Below are 26,101 nucleotides of genomic sequence, written 5' to 3'. Positions count from 1 at the left end.
AAATACTTACTGTTGAGGAATCTAGAGATAAAATTCTTGTAGATTGGATACATCCTAACCATACTATTTAAAATATACCTAGTTTAAATATTTATATATCATAAATTTGCTTTCTTAAGACACTACATCTTTTCAAAGTTTCATAACTTTTCACAGTGTGACACAAACAGACATGAAAGCAGACCAAACAAAAGCACTTTCTCAAAGGGACATGGGCAGAAAAGAGATAGGCGGGTAAAACAGGAGACACAAAAAAGGAACACGTAGAATTCTATGTAAGTGGTCCCCCAGAGAGGTTGCTCAGGATGCAGACCAGTAGAGGAACGAATTATGACAAACTCTTTTAAACTCTAACAGAAAAGGGCACAAAACTATTTTCCTAAGCAATAAAGTTGTCACCCAGAAAAATATTGAGAGTTCAGTAAAGTGACATGATCAATATATAGACAAATAAAACTTAGGTAGCTTCTTCAAATGTCAGTAATATTATTAACAGGTCTTAATCTGGATTCAAGATATCTGTGATCTCCCTTAAAAAAATATGAAAGATTATGTAGTTATGTACTTTTTTTTCTGGTGAGTATCATATTTTCACCAAATTCTAAAAAAAAACAAAAAATCTGTGATAGTGAAATACTTAAGGAACTCGGTATTAGAAGAAACTCAGTATTAGAAGATATGGGGAAAGATACCATTCATAGTGGCAAATACATAAAGAATGACTTTAACAAATGATATTGAGGATCTCTGAAAGACTACGTAACATACTTAGAAATGTACTTCATACAATTGTGAAGCGTGAACATCAAAGAAAATACAATTAAATGAAAAGGAGGAAAGCAAATTGAGAAAAAGCTTTTGCAACAAGTCTAAAAAACAGTCAGTATAAAGGATTACATAGAAATTATCAAGAAAAATACTAAGATCCAATACAAAATAGTGGCAGAAGGACTGAGTAAATCAGTTGGAAAGGAGGAAGCAAAATTTTTAACTATGGTTTATATTCAATAAATATACCCATTTCTTAACAAATGGTCATCTATCTACATTTTATGACGTGCTCTTAACCACATAGGAAGAACTTAGCTGATACTTTCATGCCGTTTTGAGTCATTATAACTCTTTCAGAAAGGGATTGGGCAAAATTTAAAGCTTTAAATGTGACTAGTTTATTTGACTCACTAATTCCATTTCCAAAAATATTCCTTTGTGTTTAAGTAAAAAATGAACTTATGAGAAAAGCTTTTTTCATAATGATTTTCATCACAAATCATAACAGTGACGTGTTAAACAAGAAGTTTCTTCTGTTAACCTAACATAGAGCTTTGAAACCTGATATAAGCTAAAATGACATAAAGCAGTTAAGCAATTGTGGTTCATTTATATGCAAACAATTTTTGAGCATTCTCTGCCCTCCAAAATAATTAACCGAATCTTACCAAAGAGCACATTTTTAAAAAACCCTAAAATAACACTAAGGTAAGTATTCATTGGCTGTTATGTACCATCGTGTTGTGAGGAACCAAGCAAAAGCTGACCCTCCCTTGGGTTTTCAGAGGCAGTAATTCCCAAGAAAGGAGAATGACTCATCCTTCTTCAATACAACTGCTGATGGATTTGAGGTGTGTGCCTTTATAGACACAATGTAAAGCCATAGAGGCCTGATGCAGGGATAGAGCTGTGGGGAGGAGCTTGGCAGTGCCCCTGCAGCTGCTCAGGAGTGCGCACTGCCTTTTTTTTTTAAATTTAGGTTGTTTATTTTTCATTTCAATGAACATCTACAGAGATTTTGGGATTCCATTCATTCATTGTTGCACCCTTCTCCCCGCACAAACCCCTCCCCCCTCCCCCCATTTGCTCCTCTCCTTGAAAAGCAAAAGAAAAACTCCCTCATTGGTAGACAGTCCTCCCCACACCTCCCCCAATTCCACCCCCAACCCCAAATAAAATCCACTCTGCCTTTTTTAATGGCTTGATGCAAAACAAATGCTAAAAGCTTGTTTCACTTTCTGTCTTTTTTAAAAAAGTGAAAATCTTCACCACATTTCTTTCTGTTAGTAAAAACTGGGACTATTGTAAGTTTTCCTAAAAGCAAAGTGGCATAGAGCAAGCTTTTAAAAAGGAGAGAATATAGGTATATTAGATTTAGAAGTTACATAGACATTCAGTTTTCTTAAGAATTCATTTTTTTGGCCTAAGAATGCACATCTAGTAGAATGGGTTTTTTCTTTATATATTTTATTGTTATTATTATCATTCATTTTAATGAAAATTTACAGAGATTTTGGATTTCCATTGATTCATTGTTGCACTTTTCTCCCTGCACACTCCTCACCCCCAGTTCCTTCTTCTCTATGAATAGTAAAAGAAAAATTCTTTCATTGCTATGCAATCCCTCCCCCCAAGTCCAGTCCCTTATGCAGCCTTCAATCTCACATCTAGTATAATGTTAAGTCTTAAAATCTAGAAGCCAATTTATACATGCAAAACTTCATTTACATAAAAGATTGCTGCATTTTGTTTTGTTTTATCTTACATATTTTTATATAGTTTGCTTACAGTTACATTGTGTATTACACTGTCATTCACATTGTGTTTCATATAATCATTTCCATTTATTATATTTTATAAAATTAATCAGCATTGAACTGTGCCCCCACCATTACCAGATACTTTCCAGATCCCCACCAGATCTTCCCCATTTCCTTAAACCCCCCCTCCCTCCACCTACCAAATTTTGATTGCTGCATTTTGAAGCAAATAACACTCATACTTTTTTTGGCCATTCACACTCTCCTGTCCAAGGTATTTTCAAAAACATGATATGTTAATTATTTTACAGCAGCATGCATAATGTATGTCAAAATGTTAACTGTTAACACTATGCAGTGAACTATAGGTGAATTATTTTTTATTTTCCATACATATTTATTATGTTTGCCCACACTAAGCAAGAATTGCACTGTAAGTTTTTTTGTCTGTTTGTTTGTTTTACCAGTTTATTTACAAAATTCTAATACAAATTCGAACAAATTCTTTCTATTTCCCTCATCTCCCCACCCAACAAATTGTACAATCCAGTGTATAATCCCCACTTCCCCCTGTACATCCACATTACTCTGCTTCCAGCCTCTCGCACCCCTCCTGGATCATTATACTCATTCTACAATAACGGTCTTATACAATATTTTTCCTTGTGGGACTGAGTTAGCACTGTAAGTTTTTTAAATGCCATTTTAATATCCTTACTCTTTTGGAAGCCTATTATGATCATTTGCCATAGTAGATAAAAGCTAGTTAAGTGAATCAAACTCTGTTCAAGTGGGGATCCCAAAAGGGATCTCTGAAGGCATAAGGGTAAGAGGTTACACTGTCAGCTCAAAGCAACCAGTTCAAATCCATCAGCTGCTCCAAGGAAGAACAGTGGGCACTCTCCTCCCATGTGATTTACAGCCTCTGAAAACCCAAGGTCAGCTATGAGTCTGTTCCACCTCAAGGGCACACAACAACAACAACTTCTCCAAAAGATACAAATCCAAATACAATAAACATAACCAAGACTGAATTTGCTAAATCGCTGATTGGCCCAACCTTAGAAAATATCAAGAGATCAAACAAAATAAAATACTTACAGATTACTGTCCTTGTTATTTTAACAAGCTGGTAGGAAAACACAACTTTTCCTTTCCCAGGCATAAACTATTTATTTTTATGCAGGTTCGTCTATCTGGAGCTTCCAGCTGCTGCCAAGACCCCTTGTACCAGATTCCGCTGGTGGCAGCCCGTGTTCTCTGGGGAGGACTATGACCAGTGGGCAGTTGATGACATCATCATTCTCTCTGAGAAGCAAAAGCAAATCATCCCAGTCGTTAACCCAACCTTACCCCAGGTAAAGTGTCTCCTCTGTCTGAGCTCCAAGAAGACAGAGATTATCAAAGTGAATGGGATTAAAAAAAATTTTTTTTAAGTGAGTAGGATAGAATTCTTAAGAATTTAATCTTAGGGAGCTCTGGTGGCCTAGTGGCAAAAAGCTGCACTGAAATCCCAGAGTTATATGGTTCAAATCCATCAGACGCTGTGCTGGAGAAGGAGGGACAATCTCCTCCTGTACCAGTCAGATCCAATTTGACGGTACATGCACAAAAAAATAATAAAACAAATATATATTAAAAAAATTTAATCATAAACACTGAATATTAAATAAATGTAAGATTTCTGTATTTTCATTGTAGTCATTGAATGGTATTTGAATTAATGTGATCAACTGGTAATTGAAAAGTTAGAGGTCCAGGTCCACTTAGAAGTACCTCCTAAGAAAATCCTGGTTATCTACTTCCAGAAGTCTCTGTCTTAAATTCTTGGGGCATGTAGCCAGGAAGGACCAGTTCTTGGAGAAGGACATCATGCTTGAAAGGGTGGAGGGACAGCACAGGAGAGGAAGAGCCTGAATGAGACAGATTGACACGGTGATTGGTGTAATGAAACTTGGTGCGTCAGAGACAGACTGGCTCAGGATAGAGTAGGGTTCAGACATACTGTGTACAAGGTCACTATGAGTTGTATTTGCCTGCATGGCACATAACAACAGAGCACAATTCTATTCCAGAACCAACTTAATGACACCTGTTTCTTCTTTTTGTTTTTGTTTTAGGTATTTGCCCTTCAGTTTTGGTTATATGCCAAATTATTTAGATGGAAAATCAGCAGTAAAAAAAGTTAATGGTTAAAGTCAACTTAGAAATTCTGCTTGGTTTTTTCCTAGAGATGCAAATAGTCCATGGTCCTGCCATTGTTAAGAACTGAGCATTCCTCCTGTCTTTACTGCTATCAAATTGCCTCTCTGTGTTGTTTGTATTGTTTCCTTTAGAACTTTTATGAGAAGCCAGCTTTTGATTACCCAATGAACCAGATGAGTGTGTGGCTGATGTTGGCTAATGAAGGAATGGTTAAGAACGAAACTTTCTGCTCTGTCACGCCGTCAGCCATGGTGTTTGGAAAATCAGATGGAGATCGATTTGCAGTAACCCGAGATTTAACTCTGAAACCTGGATACGTGCTTCAGTTCAAGGTATTGACACACAAACTTCATCCCAGTCCAGGTTAAGGAGAAACAGTCTTTCAGACTGAAAACTTGAAAGTCGGAGAGAACACAATTAGTTCATATTCTGGTAAAGAAAGGAACATCCGTGGCTGTTCAGCTGTCTTAGGATGGCAAAGCTTTCCCCCTGTAGCTGTAAAGAAAACAGCTTGTCAATGTTAAGTGAGCCTCTGAGGTTATGTGCGTGTCTTACTATGTCTAAGTACTCATGGAATTCTACCAGAGTGAAAAAGAAATTGACTTTTAGGTCTTTAGTCTGTGATAGTGGATTCCATAATGCTAAATGGTGTAAGACCAACTCTGCCTTTCAGCTTGTAAGTGGCTTTGGAATTTTGGAGTTACTTTATAGCTTCACTGCAGGAGTTTCTGGCAATTGCTATTTAATATTGGTTCAGTATATTTTAACCCCAATTATATTTATTCTCTTAAACGTTTGTTGTTTCTCAGCCCTGAGATAACATGTCAGTGTGTAAAACAAGTGTTTACCTTGACAAGCTCTTGTTTCAGAATCCTAATCAAAATTTCATTGTGTCTGTAATAAAATCCCATTGGTGAATTCTGGGGTCGAAAGTAATGCAGTTTTAATGAGCGCAAGTGCACGGTCCTTACATAACGGCAGGATGCAGATGCTCAATCATTTACAAATGGAATTATTAAAGAGATCAGGCACAGTTCTTCAAATGTGATTTCCACAAGCCTGTAACAAGTAGTTTAATCATAAATAAAATTATTAGTAAAATGTTCTTGTTCCCAAATGTTAAAAAGGCAAACAATTTGTTATATACACATTTTTTTTTTCTGGTTGTTGTGTGCTGTCGAATTGGATCTGACTGGCACAGTAGGAGATTGCCCCTCCTTCTCCAGTGGAGCATCTGCTGGATTTGAACCATGCACCTTCAGGATTACAACACAGCTTCTTGCCACTATGCCACCAGAGCTCCATTGTTATATACACATTTACCACAGTTCTTACAAGGCTGCCTCTCTCTGTTCAGATTTTGATGCTAAACTGCAGTGAAAATTTACCTATACTGGTACATGACATATACCAGTTGTTAAGGGAGCCCCGGAGGCATAATCTGAAGGGAGTTAAACCAAATACCTCCTAAACCTAAGGCCGGTCCTCTCTGTCCGCTCGAGTCCACCAGCAGCCCAGAGGGAGAAAGATGGGCAGTCTTCTCCTGTACAATCCATAGCTTCAGAAATTCACTGGAGGGTCAGCTATGTGTTGGTTCCAACTCGAAGGCCTACACATTGATACCATATAAAATGGTTGCAAAATAACACTTCTAGCAGAATACTATGCCATTTGTCATTTGACATGTTTTCTACTTAATCATAAAATCATGATAGTGTAAATGGGTGGGTTTTTCTCAATTATTTCATTAATTTTTCATATCATTTTTATTCATTCATTATTGTACATTTTCTTTCCTCCTTCTTCCTACCCCCAGTCTACTTTGCAATGCACTTTTTGTTCCAAATGGTTGTCATAATAGTAGTATAAATGTTAAAGTTCTCAAAGTGGTATTCAAAGTTTAAAAAAAAAAATCTTCACTTGTTGTTGTTATTGTGTGCCATTGAGTAAGGACCAAGTCATGACTGACCCTCCAGTGGGTTTTCAGAGGCAGTTAATTGCACAGGAGGAGATAGCCCATCTTTCTCCCTGGTGGATTCGAATGGTGTGCCTTCAGGATTGCAGTGCAGCTTCTTACCACTAGGTCACCAGAGCTCATAATGCTTAAAAAAGGCTAAATTTTCATGTCACGCTAACAGAAGGCTAGCTGTAGAGTGATGGCAATTTGCTGATAATCACTATGCAATGTGTGTTATTCGCTGATTGATGTCTGATACCTATAGAAAAATGAGTTTTGGGTATCTTTTGTATAAAAAATACACAGTGATAGTATAATTTTTTTTTAACTGCTTACCATGTCCAAACTCTATATATTAGGAATATGTTGTTGTTGTTGTTGTGAACAATGGAGTTGAAACCAATTCATAGCAAACCTTCCAGCAGATTTTCATAAACTGTAAATCACTTGTGAGGAGATTGCGTGATTTTCACCTGTGGAGAAGCTGGTTGATTTGAACCATGTTCCTTTGGATTAGCAGTGAAACTTTGCATAGGAACATGATTATCTATGTACACTTCTGCAAAAAGCACAATGAAATACTATTTTAAAGAGAGAGGAGAACTTTGACCTGTGTGATAGTCAAAGAGGTAGACAAAAGTTGTCAGATTGTGGGACAGAGTTTGAATAAAATAAGCATCAGTAGTCAAAGTGAGCTCTCAGAAGGCCAGAATATAGCATGACGTTGAGGAATAAAGAGAAGTAGATAAGTCTGAGAGCTGTTAAAGCATCAACATATTTTGGTAAAGAATTCAGTGATATAATAGCTTCTGGCCTGGCTCTCCCATTTCTGCCTCCAGTCACTGAAATTAGAAATACAGGAAGAGGAATTGTTTTAGGGAGGTAGACAGGTTACAGAGGCAGGATGATAGGTTTCAGCAGAGCTTCCAGACTAAGAGCAGTCTTAGGAGACTTGGCAATTTACTTCTAAAAATTAACCAGTGAGACTCTGAATAACAGGAGAATATTTTCCAATATAGAGCTGGGAAATGAATCCCTCTGGCTGAACAAACCCCCTGCCATTGTGTCAATGCTGACTTATAACAAGCCTTTCTGACTCACTCTCATTGCCGTGCTATTGTGAACAAAGCCACGATAAACATGGTTGTGCATATATCTGCTTGAATGTCAGTTATGGTTTCCTTGGGGTATATTCCCAGTAGTGGGATTACTGGGCCAAATGGCATCTCTATTTGCAACTTTTGAGAAAGGGCCATACCGCCTTCCACAGTGGTTGCACCATTTTACAATCCCACCAACAATGAATAAGGGTTCCAGTTTCTCTACAACCTCGCCAGCATTTGTTGTTTGCTGTTCTGTTAAATTTTGCTATTCTGACTGTGGTGAGATGATATCTCATAGTTGTTTTGATTCGCATCTCTCTTAGAGCTAGGGATTTTGAATATTTCTTCATGTGCTTGTTAACCATCTGAATGTCTTCTTTGGTGAAGTGTCTGTTCATATCCTGTACCCATTTTTCAACTGGATTATTTACCTTTATCTTGTTGTGGTGCTCAAGTATTTTATAATTTCTGAGATAGATATATATATATATATATAATTTATCCTGTTGGAGACGTTTTTGGATGTGCATAGAGATTTGATTCTTATAAGGTCCCATTCATCTATTTTATCTTCTCCTGGTTGTAGATTGTTAGGAATTTCTGTATCATACATTAACTGAAATAAAAATAGCGATTCGATTCTTTACAGTGTTGTGTGTAATAATCAGATAATACATAGAAAATTTATAAAAGTTTAGAATTTCAAGCCCACAGTCCTGAGTTTATAAGCAACCTAAGTCTATTTTAGACTGTAGATACTTAAAACATCCATTGATCTTTCATCATCCTCAAGGAAAAACACATATACTTGTAATTCTGTATTCAAGGGAGGACTTCCAGAAAAGCAGTGACCTAATAAATCTCTTTATTACTTGATAATATGTATACTGGGAAATTATGGTTATTCAGTATGTCTAGTATATGAAATTAGGTCCAGAAAATGATCAGTATCCTGCAAGTACACTTAAGTAGTATAAGTGATTATAAATTAGTAATTGTTCTGGATTTGGTGTTGAGATAATGATGGCTTGTCTTAAAATGCTGCAGTAAACACACCAAGTATCCAAATAGAATTACCTAGAACTGAAAGTTAATGGAGGCTGTGAATCATTGCTATGATGAATTTATATCAGCAATCCTTATCCCTGTCTCTGTTAGCACATTCAGTCTCCTATTCCACTATTAAGACAGAAATACATATTTCCATACAGGTGTGAAAGAGGAAAAATAGAAAAATAAAAACTTTTGCCTGGGATATTGGCATTTAGGTTACATTTTAAACTTTTTTTAAATGGCTGCCAGCTAGCATCGCAATGGCAGTCTCGTCTTGATGGTGGTCACGTAAGAGAAGTTTTTGGGTTGTGTTTATTGGTGTTACTGTTGTTCCCCCCCACAAAAAAAGAGGGTGGCCCTTGAGACTTTGACCAAAAGTGGACGCCAGCTAGAGGGTGTGACTTTAATAACCTGTAGGGCGTGAGGGCCAAATTTATTAATTTTAGAATGAACATTCTTTAAAAGACACAACAATCACTTGTCTATTTGCTGTATTGAACAACTTGGAGCTGCAGTGATGCTGAACACTGTTCCACGGTCATGTCAAATACCAAAATGGTTACCCATTATGTACAATGTTTGGATGAGCTTCCAGGTTGATTCATGCTGGAAAGCAGGAGTGGCATCCACTTCCTAAACTAGATACCTCTGGAAACTCTACAAACTCTTTAAACTCTATGAATGTACACAAATGATCTTAGTTGTAGAAAAGAGTTCAGGTCGTTTGTGCAAAGCTTACTCTGAGTCGTATTCAACTTGACAATATTTAACCCCTGCTAAATGAAACTAGTGCTGTTAAATCTGGAGGAATAGTCTTCCACTTTGCACATCACTCTTTGTCAATGTATGAAGCAACATGGGTTTGCTGGGATGCTGAACCTTGTGCCATTGGGTATCAAGTACCATAATGGTTTCCCATTGGGGACAGTGTTTGGTGGAGCTCCCAGTTGTAAAACAGGTTTGGAAGGAGGAGTGGCATCTACTTCCTAAACCACATGCCTCTGGAACTTGGAGAAACGACGATAGTTATTAGGTCTTTTGTTCATAGAGTTGCTATGAGTCGTGCTCAACTCGACGACAATCAACAACAACAACAATCCTATGATGGCAACCCCCTGCACAAATGCACTGAACAGTTATAGTTTTAGTTCTGGTTTATGTTACTTAGTTAATGCTAGGGTGGGAGGGAACCACAACAACTCAGCTGTTTTGTGTGAATTGATCTTTATTTCTTACTGGGCTTTTGCAGGAAAGCAGAATAAAGGAGCTTATCCCACTGGAGGTCTTGAAGAAGGAAGCAGCCTGCCTCTGCATCTTGGTTATTTCCTCTATCTATACCCTCCAACAAGAGAAGGGGGGAAAAACCCAAAAGAGTTTCTTGGCTTCTTATCTTTAGTCTGAGACTCCAACACCATTGCTTGTCCCCTCACTCACAAAATGAGCAACTGCTCCAGCTTTTTATTAAAGATCACTTCCTGGTGCTGTACTGCTAGCCAAAAATTAGAGGTGCTGGGCTGCCAGGGAGGCCAGGGAGGCCTCAGAAGAAAGATCAGGAAATTTACTTTCCAAAAAATTAGCCATTGAGAACCCCTCGAACACAGTTGTATTCTGGCTCTGATGAGGCTGCCATGGTTTAGAGTTGGTGCAAAAGCAATTTATTTCCTTTAGTTGGGAGTTTTCATTATCATCATCATCATCATCATCATCATCATGCCACGTAAAATATCTAGAACTGATGGGTACTCTATCATCCTTAGTCATTGTCCAACTCCCTGATGTGAAATGAGTCATTGCAAAGACCATGGATCGAGTGCACTGACATCACGGCTCTTCAGTAATAATCCCTGATACAAGTCCCTGACAGCAGATTTCCCCAGTGCAGTTTGTCTTTTCATTTCTTGGCTGCTAAGAGAACAAACAGGTTGGTCTTGGAGAGGGTGAAACCAGGCTGCTCTGTGGAGACAAGGATTTTGAGGCTCCATCTGACATACTTTGGGCATATTGCCAGGAGGGACCAGACCAGTCCTTGGAGAAAGATACCATTCTTGGAAGGGTGAGGGGACAATGCAAGAGAGAAAGACCGAGCATGAGATGGATTGACTCAGTGACTGAGGTAATGAGGGTAGATGTGTCAGACAGTGAAATTGGCTCAGAATAGAGCAGGATTGCTATGAGTCAGAGTTAACTGGATGGCACATAACAACAACACAATGAGTGCTTTTTTGGCCTAGTGGTACGAAGCTGTGCTATAATCCCAAAGGCACACAGCTCAAATCCACCAGCTGCTTCATGGAAAAAGGATGGACCATCTCCTCCTGTGCAATTTACTGCGTCTGAAAACCTGTTGGAGGATCTGCTATGGGTCGCTTCCAGCTTCACAGCACACAACAACATGGGTGAATTTTGATTGGTGTTGAACTTCACAGCTCTAGTTGTAAATTTAATGCTGGCTCAGAATGAAAGCGGTTGTGGCGACTCATCTGTTGAATTATGACTTTGAACCAGAGCCTTTATAATTCTATTTTTTCTTTAACAGCTGAACATAGGATGTGCCAATCAGTTCAGCAGCACCGCGCCAGTTCTTCTTCAATACTCTCATGACGCTGGGATGTCCTGGTTTCTGGTGAAGGAAGGCTGCTACCCCGCCTCTGCCGGCAAAGGCTGTGAGGGAAACTCCAGAGAGCTCACTGAGCCCACCGTGTATCACGCAGGAGACTTTGAAGAGTGGACGAGAATCACCATTGTTATTCCAAGGTCTCTTGCATCCAGGTAAAGTAGATCATTCCCTCTTTTGGGCCATAACTTCCATACCATGGACTTCTATCTTAATATCTTAATGGCCTAAGATAATGTATATAGCCTGAAAATACCTATGTAAGAAATAATTCTTGAGCAGAAGAGCTCTGGGACAAGACACAGTAGGGTTCAGGGAGGTTTCTGTGCACATACTGGGTCTCTATATGCATTCTTTCATCTCAATATTGTTCATGATTCAGAGAACCCAAGAGTGTCAAGAGAACAAACATAGAAGCTTCAAGGCCTTGTATTACCTGCCAGGGTGCAATGATCAAAGCGAGCCATAATTGTGATTTAGGTTTTTGTAAGACATCACTGTCAGGTACAGTTTTTGTACCGGTTGCCTTAGTGCTGTATAAAATACCACATTAAATCTTAGTAAGTTGAAATGACATTCACGTCACATGATTCTGTGGGTTGGCTGGCTCACTTGTGTCCTCTGAGATCATTCACGTGTCTGTATTTCTGTGATTGGTCGGCTGGGATGGACATTATATCTAAGACCTCAGCTGGTTTTAATTTTCCAAATAGACTTTCATCTTTAAGGAAGCCAGCACAGGCATCTTCACTTTATAGAGAACATTTCAAGAGGCAGGCTCTGTATGCAAGTTGTCATTATGTGTGTTTAGTGTCCCACTGGTCAAAATCATTCATCTGAGCAAACCTAGAATTGGTGTGTGAAGAGGAAAGTACTCAAAGGAATAAATACTGTTGTTGCTCATAGCAACTCCACATGACAGAGTAAAATTGGAAAGTATGATTTACTGAGAGCCATTAATCTAACACTTCATTGCAGTAATAATTGAAATGCTTACTAAAATTCAGGGATTTCAAATTCTGGATGTTATTTTGTACACAGGAAAACTCTGGCTCAACATTCTGTGTGTGTGTGTGTGTGTGTGTGTGTGTAATCAGAAACTTTTTACTTTTGAGCATGAAAAGAGACTTTCATAATAAGAATGTAAAGTCTTATGCGTGCACACACACATATGTCACTATTCTTCATTCATACCATGTTTCATACAAACTACCACCACCTCTCCTGGCACCTACACTGACTAAAGTTTCACTCAGAAACAAACACCGGTTTTAAGAAATTTTTCTAAATTTTCTAAATTTTTCTGTTCATTCAGTAAATACTTAATTGAGCTCCTTATAGATACTGGGAATTTTCTGGACATTTGGACAAAATAAGGAGAGTATAATACTTAATATGCAATATCATATAACTTGTAATAACATTATAAAGCAGCAAAGGGACAAAGTCCTGATGGAAGCATCTAAATGAAAGATGGAGTCATATGCTAAGTTTATTACAGAGCAGTTATTGGAAAAGAAAAGCAAAAACTTTGGCTTTGGATATATTGAATTTAGAGTCTATTAAGGAAGCCAAGCAAAAACACAGCATGGACAACTGGACATGTAAATCTTGAATTTTATATGTAGAAGTTTGGAAGTTAGGAACAGAAAGATGATAAATAAGCATCTATGGTATCAATAACAAGAAAGTATAAGTAGAAAAAGACAAGAGATACAAGAGCTGAACCTTTGGAAGTCAGGACTCAAAAGGGTTAATTGGAGACAAGAAAATTCAGAAGTGTATGAAATACTAAAACTTAAGAAACAAATCAACAGACACATACATTTCCAATATGGTGGCCAAATGATACTAGTTTGAAGACTAAGGTGAACCTGATTCAAGCTATAGTCTTTCCAACCATTTGCTATTCATCTGAGAGCTGGACAATGAAGAAGGATGACAGAAAAAGAAATGATGCTGTTGAACTGTGATGTAGGAGAAGAGTGCTTTCTGAACTAAAAAGCAAAAAAGATAAATCTTGGGGAAGGTATGGTGAGAGTGCTTGGAGGCAAAGGTGATAAAGCTTCATGTCACATACTTTGGGCATGTTGCTAGGAGAAGCTATGCTATGGAGAGGGACATCATGCTTGGAAAGATGGATGGTCAGCAAAAGAGAGGAAGACCATCACCCAGGTGGACAAGCACAGTGACTACAGGAATGAGCTCACATGTGTTGGAGAAGATAAAGATGACACAGGATAGGACAGGGTTCAGATCTCGTGTTTATATGGTCAGTGTGAGTTAATTTTGACTCCTTGGGACCCAACAACAATAACAACAATATTTAGCTCTTACATATTCCCAGAAAATTTAAAAAAAAAAATAAAAACAACCAACCTTCATTGTCGTTGAGTCAGAAGTGGCACATAGCTGCCTCTCCAGTGGGTTTTTAAGCTTTGATTCACACGGGGAGAGTGCTGATCAATCCTTCCAAGAATGAAGGGTTTGTTTCACACGTGTGATCTGCTGTGCTGTGCCTCAGAGTCTCACACAAAGACATAAGTGAAACTGCTCTCCAAAATCTACTCAGGGGCTTGTCTTCCCGCCTTCTCCTTTCCAAACGTAAGGGGTTAATTTGGCATAGTTCCGCAAGCTGAAACCTGCCCTTGAACTGCCTTCTTGCTGTAGGCTTTCAGAGCCTCAGGCTCTCCTGCAGTGGACGTCATAGTCCAGCCCTTGTGCTCCCCACCACCATGGCTGCCTTCCTCCCACTCTGCCTTTATGACACTAGCTCAGTCACAGCCCTTCCAAACAGACATTTGCAGCATACCATGTGCATTTGGGAGGCACCAAATGGTGCATATTTGCTACACTAAATAAAATATTGGCGTCCTAGAGACATCGCTATGAAAAATTAGTCAGTGTGATCAGGAACCAAGGAGCACCAATCTGGCTGGATTTCCTCAAAGCCAGCCAGGATATAGTTGAATCTGAAACTACATTGGGCTTGATGTTGGGGGAATAACCTAACTGGTAAAGCCACACGAGAAGTAAGAGAAGGGTGTTCACAGTGTCACAAAGTGAGCCAGTGTTCTGAGGTTCCCAATGTATCAACCTGGTTTGAATCCACCAGCAGTGCATGGGAGAAGGGTGATCAGTATCCTTCCATGTGATTTATAGCCTCTGAAAACCTGCTGGAGGGTCAGTGTGAATTCTTTGCTGTTAGTCACTCAGCAGAAGTGGGTTTTTTTTTTTTTCATCAATATTTTCTTGGACCTCAGGTTTTGAAAATTAAATCTTGCCTGGGTAATTTGTTTCAATATTATTCATATTAATGACAGATTAATAGTATTTGTGATAAAGAATAGTGTATAACAACAAATACGTTCCCATTTTAACTTAAATACGTGAGCTTATATTGATCCTTCTACTGGGCTAATAGGCAACAAACGTCATGATAGGGAGAGAAGAAATAGAAATTGCTTAGATCCACAGCAGCCAGGAAATCAAAAGACGTATTGCGTAGGGAAAGTCTGCTGTCAGGAGCTTCTCCACAGTGCTGAAAAGCAGTGATGTAAGTTTGAAGACTAAGGGTACTTGATCAAAACTATGATTGTTTTGCTTACTTGCTATGCAGCTGAAAGTAGGACAGTGAATAAAGATGACAGAAGAATAATCCCACATACCATCAAAAGGATAAACAAAAATATCTTAGAAACGGTGCAGCCAGAATGCTTATTGCAGGCAAGGATGGTGCAACTTCGTCTCACATGCTTTGGGCATGTTATTAGGAGCAGTCATTTCTTGGAGAAGGACATCATGCTTAGAAAGGTGGGGGGCCAGTAAAGGAAGGGAAACCCCTCAATGAGATGGATTGATGCAGTGACTAACCGTGGGCCCAAATATGTCAGAGATAATGAGAATGGCACAGGATAGGGCGTGATAGCATCCATTGTCCATAGGGTCGCTGTGAGTCATAGTCAACTTGACATTTAACAACTACATAATATCTGATGGTCTAGTTAATGAGGGGTTACTGTGCCAACCCAAACGTAGGTAGTTCAAATCCAGATGCTCCATGAAAGAAAAATTAAGTCGTCTCCACCTGCGCCATTTATAGCCTCTGAAAACCTGCTGAAGGGTCAGCTGTGAGTCATTTCCAACTTGAGAGCACACAGCAACAACAGTGGATGTCCAGCAACCTCAGAGAGCTCCAAGCTGAAAATTCCAAGTGCTAAAACAGTGTTCTTCAAGAAAGAACCCCAAGCTGGTTTTCTCAAGGCAGCATTTTGTGCTCCTGTTCGTTCGCTACGTCCTTGTCTACAGAACAGTCCTGGCAGTGAATGTTCACTGACTGTCCCTTCTGATGACCAGAGGCCTCTGCAGCCATACAGCATGCCACATACCCTGACTTAGGTTCATTATGCAAAATGCACAGGATGGTATTGCTGAACAAGGCACAAGCACCAATACTTTATATTGTGAAGAGTATTTTCTCCACCTCTGCCCATCACTAGTATACCCCTTGGTGTTTGGTTACTGTTGTTTTTTATTTTATTTTTGTTAATTTTAATGAGCGTTTACAGAGATTTTGGATTTCCATTCATTCATTGTTGCCTTTTTCTCCCTGCCCATCCCTCCCCGCCGCTCCCTCTTCTCTTTGAAAAGTGAAAGAAAAATTCCTTTATTGGTATATTTACTTCTTTTTTTAACATTAAAAAGATGCAACATTTCAGGAACTCAGACTTGGCTTTCTTGTGATGGCTGGACTTCACAGACCATAAGGACCCAATGTTTACTTTTTTTCTTAAGAAGTTAATTAGTTCTTCATACCCAGGAATAAATGTTGGATGTGTTCTTGAAACTCTGAGGCAAGAAAATCATGCTTCACAGGAAGTTTTCCCTCCAAAGCCCAGTAAGCCAAGCACAGCCAGGTAGAACTGCAGCACAGTACAAATCAGGTTCTTAGAAATCACTGAATTAGGGTAGTAACATATTATGGTTTTGATCAAAAACACTTGGATACAACTTCCATAAGATCTGGATGGCTTCTTTCCAGGCATGTCCTCGGCCAAGCCTCCCTCCTGACTTTCAGGCTCCACGTTCTGGGACCTGCCGTACAGTTCCAAGCCCTGTCTCAGAGCTCTGTGCTCCGGCCACAGAACTTCTGACAGTTATGCACCTCACCTTCTCCTAGCCCAGGGCTCTCACCCTTGGCTGCGGAGGATAGTGTATCCAGTTCAGCTATGACTCCCTCTGGTCTCTGTCCTCTGTCATCTCTGCTGCTCCCAGTGCCACTGCACTGCCCCCCTCCCTGTCTCAGCATCAGTCCGTCTCACACAGGAATCTCTGACTCAAAGAACGCACTGTGCTCTCTGCTTCCTGTTTGTTCCTGGTACTGCAATTTGCCCCACAAGTGTCCTTTTGCGCAGGAACCCCTCCAGCATGTCTTTGAAGTTTATGCCGATGGAAGGATAGTGCATGGAAATCAATTTTCCTGCTCACTCGGGCATCTTCTAAGCCCAGATAAAATAGAGGAAGGAGACAGTAGAATCTTCTTTTTCTTCCTTATCTGGGATCTGCAGGACAATTGAGAAGTTTGTTAATGACTTGAATTATCAGCACCACACTGGGATCTGTTTCTGGTAAAATCATATAAAATTAAAGTCTTCCCCTCAATCATCGCTTCCTGAGTATCCTCCCAGACTCAGACCTCGCTGCTATTCAGTCAGAGACCTCTGTGACATGCCCTCTTACCTCTGTGTCATTCTTCACACTTGCTGTTATCAGCATTGCACAATTGACACTTTCTCATGCAAGCATTTGACAGTGTTTCCTCACTCAACTGTGGGCTACGTGAAGGCAGAGCCCAGGTGTGGTTCTGACCCCCGTTATATCTTTAGCCCTAACACCAAGCCTGCATAGTGTGAACGCTTGCTGAATGTTGGAAGGGAAATTGAAGAGGAGTAAGCACCAGTACTAGGTGTCCAACTGCATTGAAAACAGGTGCTTTTTATGTATTTTTTTAAAAAAAGAAATGGGAAACTTTTTACCAAGAAAACATTGTTCTGATTCTCTTGTGCCTGCCTGGAAAGGAAGACTAACTCATGAGGACACATCATCCTTATTATCACCAGCATAATCACAAGTCTTTATCACCTCTACTTTAAAAAAAAAATAAAACCAGTGTGAAGTCTTGACATCCAGATTAGCTTCAGACTTTGATTTGCATATGCCCTCCCATCTTCTGGGGGTCACTCTGTGACTTGTACTTTGTGTAAGCTCTGCCAGTTCTTACTCCTACAACCCTAAGGTTGCCAATAAATCACTGCTCTCAGCACCCCAAATTGTGCTGCAGGGAGAGCACAGAGCAGCACAAGCACTAGGAAGCAGCTGCAGTGTGGACGAATGGAAATGAAACAGGTGTCGTGAACAGCAACAACTTTGTTGCTTTAAGTAATGTATTCCAGTTACAAACTAACTTTAAAAAAAAAAAACAACTGACTCATAGCCATGAAGTCTGGACCAACTCATACCTGAGCCTCCAGTGGGTTTCCTGAAGCTGTAAATCACCCACAGGAGATTAACCAAAGACCAGCTAGCAAAGGTTGAAAGAAGAAAGAGAAAAATAAGCTCTTGTCCCTCATTCTGAAATATAATTTTGTCTTCTTGGACGACACAAGTTTGATTTCTTTTTTCTTCATTTGAATATGAGGTCTCATATCTTCTCAAACATCCAGCAGTGACAGTACTTCTAGAACAACATGCCACTAGGAACTTGAGATCAGATCTGGATGCATGGACACTTGGCCAACCCAGACCTTGATTGTTTCACCATTACACACATTGCAGGACCCACAGAAATGGGCTTTCACTTGCCCTTCGTTCCCTATCAAATCACCAAAACCACTTCTAGAATTCCGCCTGAAGAGGGAATTATCCTTCACTTTGAACATATCTGTACCCAAGTCTGAGTCGGCTTCTTCAAACAGAATGGGCAGGTGATGGAGAGATGCCTTCATTTTGCCCAGGGCTACTGCCTGAGTCAGTGAAAGAGAGGATGTTCTTACCTCTTTTATTATTTTCTCATTGGGGCAAAAAGTTTTCAATGCACGTGTCTTTGAGTTCTATTATTTACAAAAATAAGGGGGAAAAAAACAGCAGTAGACATGGCTTCTAATCAAAGAGGATTTCTTCAGGGAACTGGCATCCTCTTTCATCATAGATACACAACCTATCTTTTGAAAAAGACATTTTGCTTAAGAGCAATTGACAAAAGCTTCCACTCACAAATTCTACTTCAATATTAAAATATTCTTTACCAGCTAAGTGGGGTCCATGGCATTAGGATAACCTATATATCCTTTGAGAGATCTCGTGTTGTGGTGCGTAGGAAGTTGCACTATTCACCCAAAGGGACATCTCTCAGGCAGTTCAAATCCAGCAGTGGTTTCCCAGGAAAATGATGGACAGTCTCCCCTCACCCCAGTCGATTTACGTCCTCAGAAAAACAGCTCGAAAGTCAGCTCTGAGTCACTTCCCACTCAGTGACAGTGAGTGAATTGCCTTGATATTTTCTTTGATTCTTTTACTTTCTTTTTTTTTTTGTTTGCCTTTCTAATACTCTTAATTCAGTTGTTGTTGTTGTTCTTCAGTGCCATCAAGCCAAGCACAGCTCATAGTGACCCTATGAACAAAAGACCTGAACACTTATATACTTTCATCGTTTCTCCAAGTTCATAGAGTTTCCGGAGGCAAGTTATTTCAGAAGTGGATAGCAATCCTGCTTCCAAGATTGTTTTAATCGGGGAGCTCCACCAAACACTGTCCACCATAAGTACCCATTATTGCATTTGACCCATCAGTGTCAGTGTTTAGCGTCACAGCAACCACAAGTTACCTCTCTGTACAGCAAATTGGCAGACCAGTGCTTTACCACTTAGAAGAATGTTTGACCAAAAACAGTTAAAACCAGGCCCAAGGGCTGCAAGTTAAAATCACCCACCCTTGGCTTGGTAGCATAACTTTCTATCCATTAGGCAAACTGAGCTCTCTCTATGACTCACAGCAATTCTATGAACAACAGATCTAACCCTTGCCCTACCCTACGCCATCCCCACAATTTGAGACACACTCAAGCCCATTCCTACAGTCTACCTAAAAAATAAATACATAAATAAGACCCATATACATTTAATTGGAAGGAGTAGCATCCACTTCCTAAACAACATGCCTCTGGAATCTCTATGAACTTTGACAAATGACGATAGCTATAGAAACGTTTCAGGCCTGTTTTTCATAGGGTCACTATGAGTTGTGCTCAACTCAATGTCAACAACACAACATTTCATTAACTCCAAAGATTTTTTTTTAATGTATTCAGTTTTATCTTAATTCACTTGAAAATTGTTCTTTTGTGCCATCGAGTTGCTTGCGACTCATAGCAACCCTATGAACAATAGCCCTAAACCCTGCTCTGTCCTGTGCCAATCTTATTGTCCCTGACACACCTACCCCTGTCACCCCAGTCACTGAATCAATCCATCTCATTGAGGGTATTCTTCTCCTGTGCCGTCCCTCCATCCTCCCAAGCTTGACGTCCCTCTCCAACCACTCGTCCTTCCTTGCACCATGTCCAAAGTGTGTCAGATGAAGTTTCAGAATCCTTGCTTCCAAGGAGCAACCTGGTTTCTACCTCTCTAAGGCAAACCTGTTTGTTCTCTTAGCAGTCCATGGTCTACTCAGTACTCTTCTCCAGCACCATGGCTCAAAGGCATCAACTCTCCTTCTATCATCCCTAGTCATTGTCCAGCTCCCAAATGCATAGCAAATAATTGCAAGGATCATGGCCTGTATCAGGCGCACCTTAATCTCCAGACTGACGTTGTTGCTCTTCAGTACTTTGGAGAGGTCTCTGACAGCAGACTTTCCCAGTGTAACTTGTCTTTTAATTTCCTGGCTACTGGTGCCAATAGTGTTGATTGTGGAGCCAAGCAAACTAAAAATTAGGACTTGAATTAATAAATGAGAACCAATTTCTAGCTGACCCTCCAGTGACTTTTCAGAAGCTGGGAATTGTATGGGATGAGATTGCCCCATCTTTCTCCTCTGGAGTAGGTAGTAGATTTAAACCAACTACCTTTGAGTTGACAGCACAATTCCCTATCCACCCTAGCTTGTTTTTGTTTCTTTTCTCTCTCTTTTTTTTTTTTTTTAGTGTCTGGAAACTTGTAAACCTAGTAATGTTTTTGTCTAAATTTTTCAAATTTAGATAGATAATTTAGGTAGATAATTTAATATCATGAAAGAGCTATGTGAGAAGCCAAAACAAACCACATGCTGGTATTTTCACAGTAATAGGAGAGGAAAGGAGCCATCTTTGTGTACAGTTCTCCTTGGTAACCTTCACTTATCTCTTACATTTTCTACTCTTACTTACTAAGAAACTGAATTCATCCAAAAGTCTATAAATATTAGTAAAATCACTTAGACTCTAGCTCCCCTGAAATAGTTTTCTTTCTTTTATTTCATTAGGGGCAAAGAGGTGGTTTTTCTGGTATGAAACTATAAATGTGTGTGTCTGTCCCCATATATTTGAAAAGAAAACAGATGTGTTGAAAGGATTAAAAGAGCTTAACAGTGATGCAAATTTTAGTCTGGCTGACTAAAAACTTGTTCTGAGAGGACATTGGTTTTCCTAGGTTTGTAAACACTGCTCCCGGTCCCTCACTTTGTCCACTTCCAGTTACCAGTGTTCATGGGCAGTCGAGCTGGTGGCTAAGTGTATACACAGAGTTGGAGAGGAGCTATAAAGAGGAAGGGAAGGAGAGCAGCGGATAGGGAGAGAGTTGTCTTCACAACCAGAATTCATGGTGACTGCAGATAAAAAAAAAAACCCATCTGCCAAATACCCAGGCAGCCTCTTCTCAAAAGGCCCACCTAGTGGGCACAATGAAGGGATGAAAAAGTAACTGAGCTCATCACCATCAAGTCAGGACCGACTCCCTGTTGACCATCCCGTGATTTTTTCAGAAGCTTTAAGTCACGTGGGAGCAGATTGCCCATATTTCTGTCTTTGAGTTGGCAGCTCAACTCTCTATCCTGAGCCGCCACCACCACCTAAGTGAAAGAAATAATATCTTTGGGGGTGGCAGGAGTGGCATCCACTTCCTAAACAACATGCCTTTGGAAACTCTGTGAACTTTGATAAATGTCGATAGTTGTAGAGGGGCTTCAGGCTTTTTGTTCATAGGGTCGCTACGAGTCATGCTCAACTCAACGGCAGTCAACAACAAAATGGAAATGGTTCCTCCCCAAGGTGGATTGTAAGTATGAAGGATGGTGAGATGGCACTTGTTCTGTGTCGTATCCAGTCACACATGCGCACACTGAAGTTTTCTATATCACATAGTCTTGTTATGTGAAAAGTTAAGTTGAAGAATAAATCAAGAACTACTCATAACATCTGAGAGAAATGCCTTATGAAAGTAAGATGTGCAATCAAGCTGGAATGACCTTCAAATAAATATTAAATCTCTTGAATTTTTCTGAACCACTTAGTGTTGAAGTGCTTTGGTATACAATGTTATTCTAAGGAGCGGAAATATTGTTTTTCCAAGCAGCAAGACCAGGTTCCGATGGATTCAGGAGAGCAGCTCACAGAAGCACGTGCTTGCGTTTGGCCTGGACGGAGTATACATCTCTGAGCCATGCCCCAGTTACTGCAGTGGCCACGGGGACTGCATTTCAGGAGTGTGTTTCTGCGACCTGGGATATACGGGTAAGGCTGGCTGTGTTGTGGCTGATGGTTTGTCGGTAAAATATTCATCTCCTGTTACTATAATTCCACTCACTTCTCCCAAGGATATAGAAACTGATTTTATGACCCTTCAAGCCTGAGATTTCTAGGAATTTACAGCTCGGGCGCATGAAATGCTAAGCTATGGTAGTTTTATGGTAGGGATTTTTTCCTCCCCTTTTTAAAAATGTCTTTATCTTCAAATTGATATATTGGACAAAATTTTTTAAAGACAATATAAAAAAGATAGCATGCACTTTCATAACAACCTCCACAATGCCTTTCATTTCTAGGAACTTCTAGGTTTTAGTGTTATTAATTGAATCCAAGAAAGAATTCAGTCCCCACATAACATCAGGCATCTCCCACTTTTAATGCTAATGTAGATTAAGAAGAATGGTCAGAAACTCAAGCAACAGAGTAGATAGATAACTGATTGCTGGTTTTCATTGCATTTGTTGAACGAAAAAGTGGGTCAAATAGTTAAGATAATGATTTTTCAAATGATCCTTCAGTTTTCATTTCTGCATTATAAACACCATGTAAATTTGCATTTTGCTGAGTCTTGAACATTTGTTTTGAGCTATCCCAAAAGTAAAAGAACCCTGGTGGTACATTGGCCATATATCATTCAGCTGCTCTTTGAAAGGTTGATGGTTCAAATCCACTAGCTGCTCACAGAAGAATGATGTGATCATCTGCTTCCATAAAGATTAGAGCATTGGAAATCCCATGGGGCAATTCTCCACTGCCCTATAAAGTTGCTTTGAGCAGGAATCAACAACAACTGATTCAGGGATGAAACGGCGGGCATTGATGGTCCAGTGGTAGAATTCCCCCTTCCATACTGGAGACCCTAGTTTGATTTCTGACCACTGTGCCCCACTTGTCAGTTGAAACTTGTGTATGGAACAAGTTTCAGCCTATTAAGATGTACCCAGGAATAAAGGCTAGTATTCTACTTCCCAGAATCTCAGCCAGCAATCCCCTGTGGATCACAGCTGTCTGATCTGCACATGGTCCCTGTATGCCGCATTCTCATGTACACAGGGTCACCAGGAGTCAGCACCACTAACAGCAGAGAGGAAGAGAAGTGTGCAAAGTAGGAACACTTAGAATGACACAGATTTCCTTCATTGTTATTAAAACTGAACATTTCTTAAGGCCTGCTACCTACTAGTTAATATGTTGGCATTGTACATTGGAGTTGGAACTGACAGCTCACTCTCCAGCTGGTTTTCAGACTATAGCAAGAACTATGGAAATGTGTTGTTCCTGATTTGTATCTGTGATAAATGTTTTAACCTAGGGGTGGAATAAGGGTGCTTTGGTGGCCTAGTGGGTGAGAAGCTGCACTGACAACCCAAAGGCACAAAGTTCAGTTCCACCTGCTCTTCTACAGGAGAAAGATGGACAAATCTCCCACGTGATTTACAGCCTCTGAAAACCCGCCAGAGGGTCGTCTATGAGTCAGTTCCAATTCAGTGGCACATGACAACAACCAGAGGTAGAATAGTGCTTTAATGATATGTTGTTGTTGTTGTTGTTGTTATGTGCCATCGAGTCGTTTGCAACTCATAGCAACCCTATGTACAACAGCCTGCTCTGTCCTGTGCCAATCACATGGTCTCTGACACACCCATCCCGATTACCCCAGTCACTGAATCAATCCACCTCATAGAGGGTCTTCCCCTCCTGCGCCATCCCTCCACCCTCCCAAGCATGATGTCCCTCTCCAAGGACCTGTCTCTCCTTACAACATATTCAAAGTATGTCAGACGAAGCCGCAGAATCCTTGCCTCCAAGGAGTAGCCTGGTTTAACCCTCTCCAGGATGAATCTGTTTGTTTTCTTGGCAGTCCATGGTACATTCAATATCTAGATGACTGTATTTCAGATAGTTGGGAGATACACATTTTCACATTTCTGCTTTCCCCCTAAAAGAGTGGAAATACTTCCTTTTCCATATGCCAATACTGCTTCCTCTGTTAAGCAGTTTTAACAAAACATTTCTTCTCTGTATTTCTTTTCTCTGAAGCTGCCCAAGGCACCTGTGTGTCCAGTGTCCCAAATCACAGCGAGATGTTTGACAGGTTTGAGGGGAAGCTCAGCCCACTGTGGTACAAGATAACTGGTGGCCAGGTTGGCACTGGCTGTGGCACACTTAACGATGGCAAGTCTCTGTATTTCAATGGCCCTGGGAAAAGGGAAGCAAGGACTGTCCCTCTGGACACCAGGAATATCAGGTAAGCCATTAATATGTCACTTGCATACTTTATGAGCATATTTTGCGTATCATATAGTTTCAGTATATGAGATACAAAATAACTGTAGCTCCGTAATAAAATCGTTCTCTCCTGCAAAAATTACATCACAATTTATTAGGCATGTATGTCTAGTGTACAACAGCTTGGTTTTCTAAAATCTGTATTATTTGGTATAATTTTTAATATGTACTATGTGAAACAAATAATTTCCCGACTTTATTCTTGATTCAAGAATGAGGCATCTCCATTTGTCTAAATTTATTTGTATTTACTGTTGGAAAACTGCCCCTCCCTTTGGAGTTTAAATACATACACTGACACCTACTGGTGAAATAAGTAATTGCCTTTTTTACAGTGAAATAGTAGCACACCTAAATAAGGAGCCCTAGTGGCCTAGTTGCACTGTCAACACAAAGGCAGGTGATTCAAATCCACCAGCTACTCCATGGGAGAAAGTGGGGCAAGTCTCCTCCCATCCAAGTCACAGCCTCTGAAAACTTGCTGACAGCTCTCTCTGAGGCAGCTGTGACTGGACACTACATGAGAGCATCAGCACAATAAAATGAAGTTAGTATCTTGGGATATTTGTGCTTAGATTATTACAGAGTTAAATGAGTGGTCATGTTCATTAAATCTTCCTGAGTTATTACAGAATTTGTGATACTCTGTATAGTCTCTGCCTTTGAGTTTTATAAACAGAATTTAAGAATCACAGGAAATGTTTAATATCAAAATGGAAAGGATTAAAATCTTTGAATTTTCCTTTGTGTAAGTAGACTGATCTCTCTCCCCCAGACTTGTTCAATTTTACATACAAATTGGAAGCAAAACTTCAGGCATTACCTGCATCAAACCAAGAGCAAGAAACGAAGGTAAGCTGCTGTGTTTGCGGAGTAATTACAGTTACTGTTGGCAGACTAGTCCTCTTTCTTCCTAACGTTCAGCCAGGATTTTACAGACTAACATCTCCCTATATCTCTGCTTCATCATAGAAGAGCTGGCTGCATGCAGCAATAGCTATGTCTCTGAGCATCCTTCATTTGAACCCCTAACTCTGACCCACATCAAGTCCTCCCTGGATGTGGGCAAGATCAAAGAGAGTTTGCTTAAAGGAAGCCTGTTTCTCTGTAACTTTCCTTAGGGAGAAAAAGAAAATAGCTGAGGTTTCCGTGTGAAAGCTAGAAGTATGCCCACATAGGTCTTTATTGGATGAAAGTCAAACTGTTCTCCTGCCTATAAACACCCTGGGGAGGACAGGAAGCCCCGGGGAGAGGAGGAGTGGTTCTTGGTTTTAATAAACTTCACTTTTACCGAGTATCTGTTATATGTGTCTTCGCTGGTGGCATAGCCCATAGCCAGTTGCTCTGCTAACTTAAAAGCTGTGCTCTCCAGCAGTTCAAATCCACCAGAAGCCCCACGGGAAAAATAAGGACCATCTTCTCCTGTTAAGCTTTACAACCTCAGATACCCAGTGATGGGTCACTACGAGTCAAAACTGAGTGGACAGCTGTGAGCTTATTGAAAGTGAAACACTGTTCTGAGGGTTTGGTCTATGTCAGTTCATCTAATCTATCATTTCTCTTTGCCATAGG

At 40.0% G+C, this 26,101-nt stretch overlaps 1 protein-coding gene across 2 annotated transcripts in view; it reads left to right on the top strand.

The window, feature by feature from the left end:
- RELN (reelin) overlaps positions 1–26,101 on the top strand; it is a 633,193-nt gene that overhangs the window by 481,530 nt on the left and 125,562 nt on the right. For both annotated transcript variants that reach the window (XM_006882611.1, XM_006882610.1), the window contains exons 26-31: positions 3,718–3,889; positions 4,868–5,068; positions 11,386–11,618; positions 22,068–22,225; positions 24,281–24,488; positions 25,305–25,381. In XM_006882611.1, the coding sequence (XP_006882673.1) occupies positions 3,718–3,889; positions 4,868–5,068; positions 11,386–11,618; positions 22,068–22,225; positions 24,281–24,488; positions 25,305–25,381 (1,049 nt within the window). The remainder of the gene's footprint in view (positions 1–3,717; positions 3,890–4,867; positions 5,069–11,385; positions 11,619–22,067; positions 22,226–24,280; positions 24,489–25,304; positions 25,382–26,101) is intronic.

Source organism: Elephantulus edwardii, unplaced genomic scaffold, assembly GCF_000299155.1.
Source record: "Elephantulus edwardii isolate Elephantulus edwardi_28Jun2011 unplaced genomic scaffold, EleEdw1.0 scaffold00022, whole genome shotgun sequence".
NCBI lineage: Eukaryota > Metazoa > Chordata > Mammalia > Macroscelidea > Macroscelididae > Elephantulus > Elephantulus edwardii.
The sequence above is the reverse complement of the archived record's forward strand: the minus strand, read 5'-3'. Positions and strand labels throughout refer to the sequence as shown.